Raw genomic sequence first — 13,359 nt, 5'->3', positions numbered from 1 at the left:
TAGCAAGGTAACAGAGGTAGGCCACTTGTAAATAGAAATAGTGCTTTTGAAGTCGCAACATCTATATTAGCAAGTGAAATTGGACATGGCAACTAAAAGTTTACAGGTAAGCAAACTTCATTCTTGAAAGTAAGGGCAAGGAGCTGCTTTTCTACCTTGAGATGGTTGTGCTGTTACATAACTAACTAAATTAGCATAACTAACAACCTGCTTTCTTTCAAAAAAAAAAAAAACAACCTGCTTTTTGTATACTAATATGAGCTTATTTGACAACATCTTTAGACTTCATCGGTAGAATGGCTTCCTGATTCCGCTTTCAGTTTATGTACTCCTCTTACTCAGGTGACAGTAACTTATGCGAGTATAAGAAGTTTCAAGTAATGCTGCATTCTGTGAGTAGTTCTTTCATAAACTATAGGTTTTGCTTTCATCTGCACTTAGATTCATTTATCAGACATTATTGGGCACTTAGATTCATTTATCAGACATTATTGCTAATAAGAGACATGGATGTTTGTAGTCCCAACAAAATAGGAAATAGAAACTAGAAACTGAAAGAGTGACTGTTGAAATGGAAAACCGGATCATCGGATTTTCTGCCCATGTTAATTGATCTGCATTCTGCAGCAACACTTGACTCCAGATTTGGAGGACCACATACTATCACTCCCACATCAACATCGCCCCAGAGCCTAGATATGGATCCAAAAATTTCTGCAGGCAGAGAAGTCATTATTGACATTTCATTATTTTATTTAGTTCACTGTGATTTAAGATCATATGAATTTAAATGTACCTTTAAAGTCTGGTCTTGATCCATACTGAACAGTAGTTGAGCCGGCAAGATTTTCCAAAAATGAATCCTCGTTTACTGTGTGTTCATTTCCCTGTCCGCCATTGATCTCTACTAAGTTTCTCTTCTCCCAGATATGCCATAAAGCAACCACAGCACCACCAAAGATTACAACACCGCCAACCATGCAGGCTAGAAGAAGCAATCCTTGATGCCACCAATTAGTTATATTAAATGGGGTTATATAAAAGACATTTAGTAAAGTCATTAACAGGACCAAGCCAACTGTTGATGATATCACATAAGCTCCAAACCATGTTTTATTCCCTGTGCTAACTAGAGCAGATATGGCAGTCCCACTGGAGAAAGAAGAGATAGAAGAGGCAGATCTCACAGTCTCGTACAATGCTCCGATTTCCTGATAGAAGTGACAATAATTTGTTATCGATCAAGCTAATTACTGAATTTGAAAGAAATTATTTTCTTGTAGAAGAAAATTAGCAGCAAGAATAATTAAATATGCAACTTACCAATGGAGATTCTTGTTCTCGAGTGACATAAATAAGTATCTCGAGATGAAGCACATCAAATGGTAAAGGAACAAGTGAGTTCGTGTTAATTGTGGAAAGAAGAGAAAGCTCATCTGACTTTTTGACAGCCCAAACAAGAGTAATGTTTCTCGGAAGACATGTCTTTCCTTGATTAATACGATGAATAACATCACTCAGAACGGCAATGAATGGCGATATCCCAATTCCACCTGCTACTAAAACAAGATTTTCATACCTATGAAAATACAAAAACTTTAGTTAGTCCATATTATTTGTTCAAATAATGCTAAATTTACCCCAACAACATTCATGATTTCAATGTACTCCAAAATGGAGTTTTTAATCAATTTAATAAGAATTTTCAATCCAAAGATGAATTTGATCCATTTTTTGACCCGCTAACATATGTGAAAGACATTATGGAAAATAATAATAATAATTACATGGTTTTCTCTCAATTTTAACGCATTTTTCATTTTTGCTCAGTGACTTAACCAACACACTCATTTCAGTCAAAAAATATATTTATTTAGTCTCCTAGTTCAAAATTCCTATTAAAATTGATCAATTTCAAATAAATTGTACATTATGTGTGAAGTTCAAAGGCAAATTAAGCATTATTCTCCTTATTCATTAGACGTAGCATCTTAAGTAAAAAACGAGTACATACATCAAGTGGTATGGTAACCGATTACCATAAGGCCCTTCAACAGAAGCTCTAATCTTATTATTAGTCTCAACATTGTCTTTAAGTCCATTTGTCCAGTCTCCAGCAGCTTTGATGAGAAGAGATATGCGATTTTTACCATCCAGAGGACTAGACGACACACTGAAAGGATGCGATTGGAGCAAAGATAATTGGGGAATGCCAAGGAAAAGAGAGCCAAGAGCATTATAGTTAATTAGACCTGTAGTAGTAGGAGCTGACAGAACCAACTCTACCACTCCGCAAGGGAAGCATTTCGTTGAAACTGTTCAGTTAAGGGATAAGAAGCCCGTGATCTTCCAACCACATCGCGACTGTTCTAGGAGGGCAGGATGGGCAACGATGATGATGGCCATTGCAGGTCTTTTACTGTTCATGACAGTAAGATTTTAACAAAAAAAAGAAAAAACGATTTTGGAGAATATGGCACATCTTTTTGTCCCTCATCGTTTTTTAATTTTTCAATTAGAAACCTTTTAATTTATTCAATTATGTCATGAAATTAATTTTGATTGTATATATAAAAATCATTATGATTCCATCAAAGTCAATTAAAATCTATAAAAAAAAGTCTCACCAATTCTATAAAACTTTACATCGAATTCTAGTGGAATATGTGGAAATCTTATGAAATCCTTGATACATTTACTTACAGAAAATATTTTTTTTTTCTATTTTCTGTGTTTTAAGAAAACAGTTTTCTTAGAAAATGAAAATTAGAAAATAGAAAATGCTTTCCCTTAGTTATAAAAAATAGTAATATTTTAATTTAACTTCACAAACATTATTTATAATTTTTATAAGTAAAAGAAATAAAATATTATAAAATAAATTTAGAAATTTTGTATGTAAAAGTTTTTAAATATTTACTATTTATTATTATAATAATAATATCATTTTGTACCATTTTGTAAAATTTTTTAAAAATAAAGGATATAATATATTTATAATAATTAAATTAATTATTTATTAAAGCATAATATAAATTTTATTTTACTTAAAAAATATTTTTATTTTTTCAAATGAAAATATTTTATAGAAAAAATTATTTATAGATATTATAATTTTAATTATGAAAATCTCATTTTAAAAAAGTGGAAAACATGTCTTTTGTTATAAAGAAAAACTATGAAAATTTCAAATCTTAGTTAAAATTTTGAAAAATAGAAAACTGTTTTCTAGTTTTCCAAATAGAAAATTGAGTGATTTGAATACAAAATTATATTTTTCAGTTTTCTTAGAAAACTTTTCTAGAAAACTGGAGTAGTTTTCTACATATGAGCACACCCTTTTATTTTCATCAAACTCAATAATTTTTTTAAAAATCTAACACAATTTTAACTCGATACAACCCGAAATTTGCAATTATTTTTAAAAATCTAACACGATTTTAGTGTATTTCTTGTCACGGAAATTCTTACCTATGACATTGGTTTATCATTTTTTACTTTTTTTTTAAACATTTGATTTTTAAAATCCACTTGTCTGATTAATTTAGATTCACAATGGACAAGTCCACAAAAAAAAGCAAAGCACTCTGTTTTCGAATGTTTAAAAGGATTTCATATTCAGGGCTCGAACTCGAAATTTCTAGTTAAGGGAGAAAACATCCATGCCATTCCATTTTATCCCTCAATTATCAATTAGAACTCGAAGTTTAAGTAATTTTTTTTTTTCCCTTTTTTTTTTTCTGGTTAGTTGGATATATTTTACTCCAACTCCAAGTTTGTTAGCTATAACTAAGGGAATGGCAACTGCCGACTAATCTACTTGCCTTGGACTGGCAGTTAGTTACGTAGGCCGCAACGAAAATAATACAATATTACAAAATAAAAGCCACAAAGATAAGGTCAATAAATAATCAATATTTACTAACCGTAGCGTAATGATTAGGCTGAGATATAAAATAAATTATATATAAAATAAAATAGAATTAAAAAGAGAAAGACAAAACCGTACCATTTGTCTCCAATAGTATACTCAGGATTTGTAAAAATGACACTGATCTTCTGCACAGCGTAAATGCAAGCAACCCATGCGATATATCCGAGAAAGACTAGAATCCCAATGAACTCTGCCGCAGAAACTACACCAAAAGGTCCATCCACAACAATTGGGAATGTCCCCAGTCCGTGACCTCTTCTTTTTGCTCCCCCTTTCCTGTTAAAAGAAAAAAAAATTTATTAAAATTTACGAAAATTAATTGCTTCGTTAATACCTATGCAAATACCTCAAATGTCTTATTATATATTGAATCAATGAAAGTAATAAATATCCATATCTTTCTTAAATAAAAGTTTGAGAAAAAAAAAAGCCAAAAATAAAAGAAGCTATTTTAGAGAAAAAAGCTATTTTAGAGAAAAAGTTATTTTCTCTTCTTCCCAATTTTAGAAATCCTTTCTTAAAATTTTATACACTCTATGTATTTTATGCTTTTGTTTTTGTACGTTTTCATTAAGAAAACCTTCTCCTATAAAATAAGAGAAGGGGATGCGTTTTAATCAACGCATCCACCAACTTTTGTTGAAAAGGAACGCGTACTCTTTTTTAATTTTGCTGCCTCTTTTGAACAACAAAAACGTGCTTCTTGTTTTTTTTTTTTCAAACTTTTTGTGAGTCCTATATGTCGGAGTGACCCACAACACCACTCATTTTCTCTTTTTTTTCTTTTCAAATGTATGTGGGTCCCACGTGTTGGAGAGACCCGCAACAATAAAGTCTGTCATCTAATTCGTTTCGACCTATACAATGAGTATCTTCTTGCTTTCCAATACTTTTTATGTGGCAATGGCTGGAATGACTCTAGAGGTATTATATGGCTAAGATGGGAAGTTATGTGTTGCCCAAAATCTTATGGAGGCCTTAATCTGGGTTTTTATGGGTTTTTATGGGATGAAATAGCAGTCATCCCAACTAACCGCCACTCTATCAAGTGGGCCAGGCCAGATTGCACAAGTCAAGTGGGCTTGAACTGGGCCCTGACCCCTCTGAAGCCCACGAAGCCTCATGGACGAAGGCGAGCACACATCCGTTGACCCCGAGAGCAAGCACTTACCTGCAAGCTGGTGTTTAGAGTCGAGGCGTGACAAAACGTTATTGGACTCTGTTTGGAACTTGGAAATTCCACTGAAAATAAAATATCTAATATCGAGGGTGGGTGTTCAGAATTTCGATGAACCTCTACTGCACTTGTTTGTTGACTGTAAATTTGTGAGAGAACGTTGGAACCATGTTCTAGTTGGTGTTATCGACATTTATGAGTTGCAACATGATTTTACAGTGAACGGTTTGTTGAATGTGTTCAATGTTTTCTCCGTCTCGGATGTTCAAGTGTTTTGCATGGTTATCCCGATACTATGGAAGCATAGGAACTCAATTGTTTGGCAGAATTGTAGATCATCTGCTGCTTTTGCCTTAAATATAGGTTTTACCTAGTTTTGTTCTTGGTAGCAGGCCTAGGTTTTACAGGTCAAATCTAATGTGAATGGAAATGCTCGAGCTGTTTTATTGAAAAGGCTTGCTGTGGGATTTTTATAATGCAGTACAAAAGCATCTTTCAAGCATAAATCTACATTTGCAGGTGCAGGTGCAGGTTGGGAGTTAAAGGACTCTCAGTGTGCTTTGATATCTGCTTGCCAAATGTCTATCCTTAGGGCTCATGATTCATTGCAGTAGAGACTATTTCATTAGGGAGCTTGGGGACAAGGCCCCCTGCCCCCTTTATCTTTGTCAATGTAACTATTCAAACCCAGAAAAAACGAATCAGAACACAGTGGCACACTGAAAACCCTACTCCCTCTCCCTGCATTCTAACTCCCAATACCATAAGAAATTAAGATGAAGTTAACATAAAAACATAGGAAATTTTGTCCTAATGAATTGTGTGTTGTTAAAAACATACTTTTGGAGCTCCTCTTCCCTGGAGCAAAGGGTAAGGTATGGTATAGAAAGTAATGCAATAATGATAAGTGGCCCATTGAATATCAGAAATACACCTCCTGCAAATTGCAATACAAAATTTTAGAACTAATTAACCAAAGAAAAAAAAAAGGAAGAAGCTAATTAACCTGTAAAGCCAAGAAAAGAATCAGCAGAGGCTTGAGTCCAATTTTTAAACCATGTTTGAAGTGACTCTATCGGATACATGAAAACAACAGTAAGCCAAGCAATGAAAGCTGCCAACATTGCAATCTTAAGAATCCATTTGAGTATTAAAGAGAAAACGGCAGCTTTTTTACTAACATAATCTGTCATTTGGAGATTTCCATTTGAAAGAAGAAGCTCTTGAGTTGAGTGTTTATCCATACCGAAGATCACTGAACTTATTAACTAAATTGTGCTAAAAGCCATTATGTTCCAAACTGCAAAAATATAGGAGAAAAATTTAGCTGTAAGTCAAAATAGTGACTACCTAAACCAAATGAATTGAGAATTTTGATTAATTGCAGTTGTTTTTTTGATTTCCCCAAGTTTTGTTGGTTCGACCCAACCCATATGGTATTTCACAAGCATGTCGTTTTCAGCACCTTCTGATTTTGTCACGAGTTCTTGCACTAGTTATACATAATAAAATAATGTGAGAGTTATTGCACTAATTATACATAATAAAATAATATAAACTGTAACATTTCACACGTATTTTAATTTTATTGTGTAGGTCCTCATGTGCTATATACAAGAGAGGGTGAATTGTCATTTATAAAAATTTAGAGTTTTAAAGACATTTTTTCAAGTAAAGCAGAAGCACAATATTATAATTTTCAGATTTTAAAATTATATAACTTACTTAAGCAGAAATATTATCTAAAAATAAAGATTATTTAAAAATAGCTCACTAAATTAGGTAACCCTGCAACTCATAAACATTTTTTATTTAAATCAATATTAATTACAAAGATTCGACAAATCAAAACATGGAATGATTGAGTAATTAAGATAACATCATATCATTAAGATTTAAAGTATATGAGTGTGAAAAGTCTAGCAATATCATAAAGACGGAGAATATGAAAAAATCAACAACAAAAATTATAGTGGTTATGTACTGCTCACGCCTACATCTTCTCCTCAAGAAACCATCTTGAAATCCTCCATTATCAAACTCTTTTTAAGGGCAAGAGCAAAATCTATTACAATGGGAATAGTCCTAACACTTAGCATTAACCATAACTCACAAGTTTTTGCAAAGAACTAAAAACTTAACCATGTATTTAACTTGGCAAAACAAGTTTTATTTATAAATTGTTTAGTTATTTAGTAATTAGTTATAGAACAGTTAATAATATCATTGGAACATGCTCGGATGTTAATACAATTTGTTAATTAATTGCTTTGAAATTATTAAGTGCATATATGTGTGAATTGAGCGATCAAATGATTGATGAATATGGTTATGGCGGATGGGATGAGCTGAGGTGAATTGCCCGATGGATGGGCTTTGAGAATTTATTATTGAATTGTGGAATATCAAATTTTAGGGGAGGTTTTGCCGGAATATCAATGGAATCTAGGCGAGTCATAATTAATAATTAAGTTAGTAGGTTTATTTAGATAAATTCTTTAACTTGATATATATTAATGAAGTTCTTTATTTGCTTTATTATTATTTTATTATTTATTTATTTATTTATTTTCCAAGGATCAATTGTTATATTATATTGTTATCTACTCCTTCATCTAATTGTAATTGAAAATGAATGTTTAATTGTGCACTTGCATCACGATATTTAATTATTTGATGTGCTTGCATTTAATTGCAATGCTTGATTATTTGTGTTATGAAAATGTTGTCCCTTGTTTGTGTGGAATTGGGATGAAGTGGATCAACATGGGTTTATGAGGACAGTCCTAGAAATGATGAAAATATGGAATGCAACCGTCGGCCACGTATGGGGAGATCAGAGTCCCATGTGCACCTAATGATAAATATGGATGATATGGAAAACCACAGGGTGGCCTCCCGTTGGTATGATAAAGAAAAGAGAGTATAAAAAAATGATGAAATGAAATGAAATGAATGATGAGAGGGTTGGTCAAGTGAGGTTGAGACCGGTTAGCCATATATGAGGGATCAGCTCCCTGGTGCACACATCATGAGAGGATGGGCCATGTGGGAGGATGGCTCATCAGGGATTTTGGTGACACCACAGACCAATTTTCACGTGATGTGATTATGTGAAGTTGTTAATAATTGTGAGTACTGTTATTATGTTATTTGTGTGATTGTCAATGTGATCATACACTACAAAAAAAAACCCGCTTTTACGATCGATTTTTGCGACCGACGCACATTGGTCGTAATATTGCGATGATCTTACAACCAATTGCAATGATTGGGAGGTTGAATATCTATCGAAGGATTTGCGACCAAACGGCGAGAGATTTTGCGAGGGATTTGCGACCGATATAATATCTGTTGCTAATTCTAGTGCCAATAATTCCTGCCAGTTTGGTTTTCATTTTGCAGCCCCATTGTGATGAATTTACGACCGATTCTACGACGGATTTGAGACCGTTTAAAAGCCTGTCGCAAAATTGCTGCTGCAGTTCAGTGCCAAATTTAGCTTTTGTTCTGCAACCGATTTGCAACCGACAACCGACAGTTTTGCTATCGATTGTGTTGGTCGCAAGTCGGTTGCAATTTTTATCACATGATTAAAAATTACGACCGACTTTTTAATCGGTCGCAAAAAAATAGGGCTTTATAAGCCCTTGGTCGCCTTGCGCAAGCGAGCTCTCCTCCTTCCTTCTCCTTCTCCTCTCTGTCGCAGCCATATCCAGCCCAGCCACCTCCTCCTCCGCTCTCTTGCAGCGCCAATCGCAGGAGGAGCCCTTGTCTCCTGAGATTTTTCCTCCTTCGTTCGTGTTCGCCTGGTCAGGTACGCCTCTTGCTGTCTTTTTTTTTTTTGGTTTTTTTTTGTGGTTTTCGTTTTTTATGTGAATGTATTTCGTTTTTTGTAGTTATTATTGTTTTTTTTTTCTTTGTTTTTTTTTTTCCATCTGAATGCAATTGTAGTGTAATTTATAGTGTTTGTAGTGTAATTTGCAGTGTTTGTGGTTACTAAATAAAAAATTAAAACTACTTAGTAAATATCAATTGCAAATAATATAAGAAATACATAATTAAGTAAAGAAATGACATATTTTAAGAAATAACAATTATTTAACTAAAAAAATGACTAAATAAATTAGTAATGAATAAAATTGAAATAATATTATACATTTATTTTCTTTTATTAACTTACTTAGTATAATTACTTAGTAAACAAATGACTTATTTTATTAATTACTTAGTATAATCAATAATACGTAGTATTTATAATAATAGTATATAGTATGGGTATACAACTAGTATTTATGTAGTATTTATATATAGTTTGGTTCAATTAACATAGTTTGTAATGCTCCAAAATTTTGGAATATTAAAATAGTATTATTTTATCGGGTCATGAATGGTGCTGCAGAGAGGGGCATAATATTTTATTTAGACCCAAGAAAGATATTGTGTATAATTAACTATGGATGGATAGTGATTTACCGGTGTATGCATAGTACCACTGGTCTGTGATAGTACCTCCGGTCCGGGAATCGGTATTATTTTGGTTCGAAAAAAATTACTATTTATGTTTTATATTTTATTTAATATTTTTGGAGTACGCATACATGATTTTTATAGGTGGAGAGTAAGTAGTGAATATTTTTGGAGAATTTAAATAATTAGTGAATAGTAAATTATGGTGTTATATTAATTAAGGAAATTCGAGGAATTATTTTTATGGAGTAAATTTAAGAATTTTGTGGAGATAAATATTTTGAAGGAATTTAATTGGAAAATATTTGTAGCCATTAGATTATATTACTATTTGACCAATCCTAGCCATCCAATTATGGGAAAAGACCAAAATACCTTTTGAGGTCAACTCCAATTATTGAGCAACCACTTTTTCTCTTTTTCTTATTCTCTTCAACGCCAACTTCATCTTCTTCTTCTCTTCTTTGTTTTTCTCACTTCTTACTTTTTAAATCCACCAAATTGAACCCACCCAACTTGATTTAAGTAATTAATTTTAGAGAATTAAGCTTGAGAAGTGATTTGTGGTGATTATTTTCAAGAAATTTGGAGATTCTCTACTTAAGCCAAAGGTTGGGGAAACTTCTACCATGGAGTAAAGGAAAATTTAGAGCTTAGAAAGCTTTAATTTAAACTCGCTAAAGCTTATTTTTAAGGTTAGTGTTCATAAACACACTTACCTTACTTTAATTTTTGATTTTGTGCATTTATACTATCATATATGTATTTTGGGATTTTGTATGAAATAATTGATTTGTTGAACTTTGATTGCAATCACATGCTCTTGGGTGATGTTTGATGAGTATTTAGTATGTGGTAGAAATCTCTACCATGTAACTTTGTCTTTCATGTTCTTTCATGGTTAAAGCAAGCTGAATTTGGGGAAAATGTGTTATTGGGTGAGCTTAAGGACTATTTTTCACTCCTTTTTGTTTTCTATTTGTGTTTGAGGTCTTCATGAAAGTTGTAGGTCTACTTCTTAGCTTTCCAGCCCATCCTCTTGTGTCCAATTTGGATAAATATAGCTCAACTTATGGCTGAAAAACCCAAACTGATTCTGTTATACTGGGCCATGTGCATCTTTAAATTGAGTGCCCATTTTGACCACTATAATGGAAAGATTATGTTCTAAGTTCTTCATAAGAGTTGTTTCCATGTGTCTTGAGACTTCCCTGGTTTTGGATTGGTTTAATTTGAGTGTTTGGATAAGTAGGAATTTAATAAACATTGGGTTTGGTTCTGCTAAATCAGGTTTGGACTGTTGGTCTGTATTCCTAGCCTCTGTTTAACATCTTACAAATTGATCTGGGCCATGATCCCTTCATAATATTTGTAGCATTTTGTCTTAGCTTTCTAGTAAATTTAACTTCACTCAATTTGGAGACCTATAACTCAAGTTATTTCTTAAGAACTCAGCAAAGGTCAAATTTATTTTAATGCTGAAAAATTTCTATATCTTGAAACATAGGTTTATTTAGATAAAAGGATGTAAGAATTAGGTGTGAGGAAGTTTCTCTTGATTATTTGTATGTGTTAGGATTTATTTGATAGAAAAAGAAGACAAGTTTGAAAAGTATTATTGTGGATATGTTTAAATGGATATAAATGGGGAAAATTGTTGGAAATTTCGAGAAAAAGTGTGGAATTGGTTTAGATAATGCATGATAAGGGTTGAAATGGATACTTTGGTACATAAGAGTTATGTTAGTATGCTTGATTAGAGAAGAAAATCCCTCCCCTTGGTTTTCATATAGAGGCCGAACCATTTTAGGGTGGTAAGGCTTCCTTAATTTTTTTTTTTTTTTATGTTATGTTATATATAGATATATAGGACATAAGTATGATTATTTTGATAACTTTCATATGTTTAGAGTTTTCAAAAAAATGGGTATTTAAGGTGTATGTGCTTTGAATTTTGAATAAGGAAAGTATGATTTTATATGATAAGAAATTTCCTATAATAAATTTCATTATGACTTCAAGAAAGTTTTATAAGAAAAGGAATTTATGAGAAATTTCCTATATTAAGTAATTATGTTTAAGTATGAAGTTTTCATGAGTCACTTAAGTTCTAAAGTAAGCTTACATGTATGATTTCATATCATAAGAAATTTTCTATGTTAAGTAATTATGTTTAAGTATGAAGTTTTCAAGAGTTACTTACGTTCTAAATAAGCTTACATTATGAATTTAAGAAGACAAAAGAATAAGACAAGTTTTATAAGAAGTGTTATACTTTAAGAATTAAAACAAGGATTTTGGGCTCTAATATACTTGGTGTGAATTTGATGCGAGATTTGATTTTATTATGTATGATGAGCATGATTGGCATTTGATGCCATTATGATAAGAAGCTATGATCATATGCTAGGCACGTGGGTGTCTTATGTTAGGGCAGACGTGCTCTATATGTTATGAAAAGGTTGGCGACCTAAGGCCATTATGAATAAGTTATGAAAACCTATCTGCTTCTCCTTCTCCTAAGTGTATGCGAGCCCCTTGAAAAATATTTGTAAGGCAATTAAACGAATGAGATCATATTATTTTAGTAAACCTTACTTTGGAAATTAATTATTATGTTATCAATTGAATTTTCAAAGCATGATATTTCGATACATGGTTTTAAAAAAATAAATAGTATATGTATTGGTATAATAAATGTGCAAGTAATGAATTTATGAGTTGAAAGAATTAAATTATTTATGTTATTAATTAACAGTTTATTTGATATTTCTTTTGCTATAAATGTAAAATGTACGTTGAAATTTAATGATTTTATGATTGTAAATGATTTTATGTAATTTGTGTTTTAAGTAAGTTGTCATCGCAACATTAGTAAGTATGTGAATTATGAGCACCACTGAGTTTTATACTCAGCATGTTGATTTTTATCACGCTCAAGTTAAAGACCGTAGTTGCTGCTTGAAGACTAGAAGAGTACCATCAGAGCAGAAGAGACTATTGTAGTAGTAGTAGATTGAGATTTATGTAATTAAGAATTATAGCATGTATAATTATTATATTTTCGGAGATTATGTTATTTGAATTATAATTTAAGCATGTAATTATCAATTATGTTCATGTATATATTTGGAGATAAGCTAAGATTCATTAAATGATTGAATATAAAATATTTGAAGAGAGCTAGTATGATTAGTTTATTAAGACTTGATATATATAATGAATGCAATTAATTGATGAATATTAAAATGCTATTGAGGATTGATATAGTTGTGAAAATATAGAAGTGTTATTGTGTTATGCTGATTTTTTGGAGATGTTGGGAGTTTGGAGTTTAATTGGGAGTGTTTTGTATTCGCATGTTTGGCGAGTCCACTTTTTAAAGGGGGAAATTCTTATAGTATTTCTGTAGAATTTTTTCCAATCTATTTTTCAAAAAAAAAAAAATAGAGAGATGAAAACGAAATGAAATGATTATCTATAAAAAAATATTACTCGCTAAACTTGTGAATACTCAATTACTTCTAATTCATAATCTATTTATATGTTAAGTTAAGACGGTGTCTCCGACACCGAATGTGGCATCCGCCATCGGGTCTCACGGGACTGGGCGGAGAATATTACATAGTTTGCATTGGATTATTGACTGTAGAAATTATCTAATATTTGTTTCAATTTTAAAATATAATCCGAAATATAAATGTGAAAATATTAATTTAATTTTTATTTTTAAAATTATTAAAGGAATATAATGGGTCTCTACTCTCTAGTAATTATG

At 31.8% G+C, this 13,359-nt stretch overlaps 1 protein-coding gene across 2 annotated transcripts; it reads right to left on the bottom strand.

The window, feature by feature from the left end:
• Window positions 1-25: 25 nt before the first annotated feature.
• Window positions 26-6,411, bottom strand: LOC149495661 (ferric reduction oxidase 7, chloroplastic-like). Of its 2 annotated transcripts, XM_089723497.1 has the most exons (7): window positions 6,118-6,411; window positions 5,952-6,048; window positions 4,010-4,210; window positions 2,015-2,173; window positions 1,324-1,579; window positions 797-1,211; window positions 26-714 (listed from the first exon to the last, which is right to left on the bottom strand). In XM_089723497.1, the coding sequence occupies exons 1-7, from the start codon at window positions 6,353-6,355 to the stop codon at window positions 545-547; spliced, it is 1,536 nt and encodes a 511-aa protein (XP_089579623.1). In that variant the 5' UTR covers window positions 6,356-6,411; the 3' UTR covers window positions 26-544. The 2 variants fall into 2 exon arrangements, with proteins under 2 accessions (XP_089579623.1, XP_089579624.1); XM_089723498.1 differs by lacking the exon at window positions 2,015-2,173 and having other exon boundaries at window positions 6,118-6,408.
• Between the last annotated feature and the right edge of the window lie 6,948 nt (window positions 6,412-13,359).

The sequence above is a fragment of the Jatropha curcas genome, chromosome 6, assembly GCF_041381405.1.
Source record: "Jatropha curcas cultivar XTBG-Jc1 chromosome 6, XTBG_Jcur_1.0, whole genome shotgun sequence".
NCBI classification, from domain to species: domain Eukaryota; kingdom Viridiplantae; phylum Streptophyta; class Magnoliopsida; order Malpighiales; family Euphorbiaceae; genus Jatropha; species Jatropha curcas.
This window is presented reverse-complemented; position numbering and strand designations above follow the sequence as displayed.

Bases quoted from the DNA above. Each gene is read 5' to 3' on its own strand.
- LOC149495661 (XM_089723497.1), bottom strand. From the start codon at position 6,355: ATGGATAAACACTCAACTCAAGAGCTTCTTCTTTCAAATGGAAATCTC. The intron at 6,049-6,117 runs GTTAATTAGCTT...TGCAATTTGCAG, and splicing joins TTCTTTTCTTGGCTTTACAG to GAGGTGTATTTCTGATATTC. The intron at 4,211-5,951 runs GTATGTTTTTAA...TTCTTTTAACAG, and splicing joins AGGGAAGAGGAGCTCCAAAA to GAAAGGGGGAGCAAAAAGAA.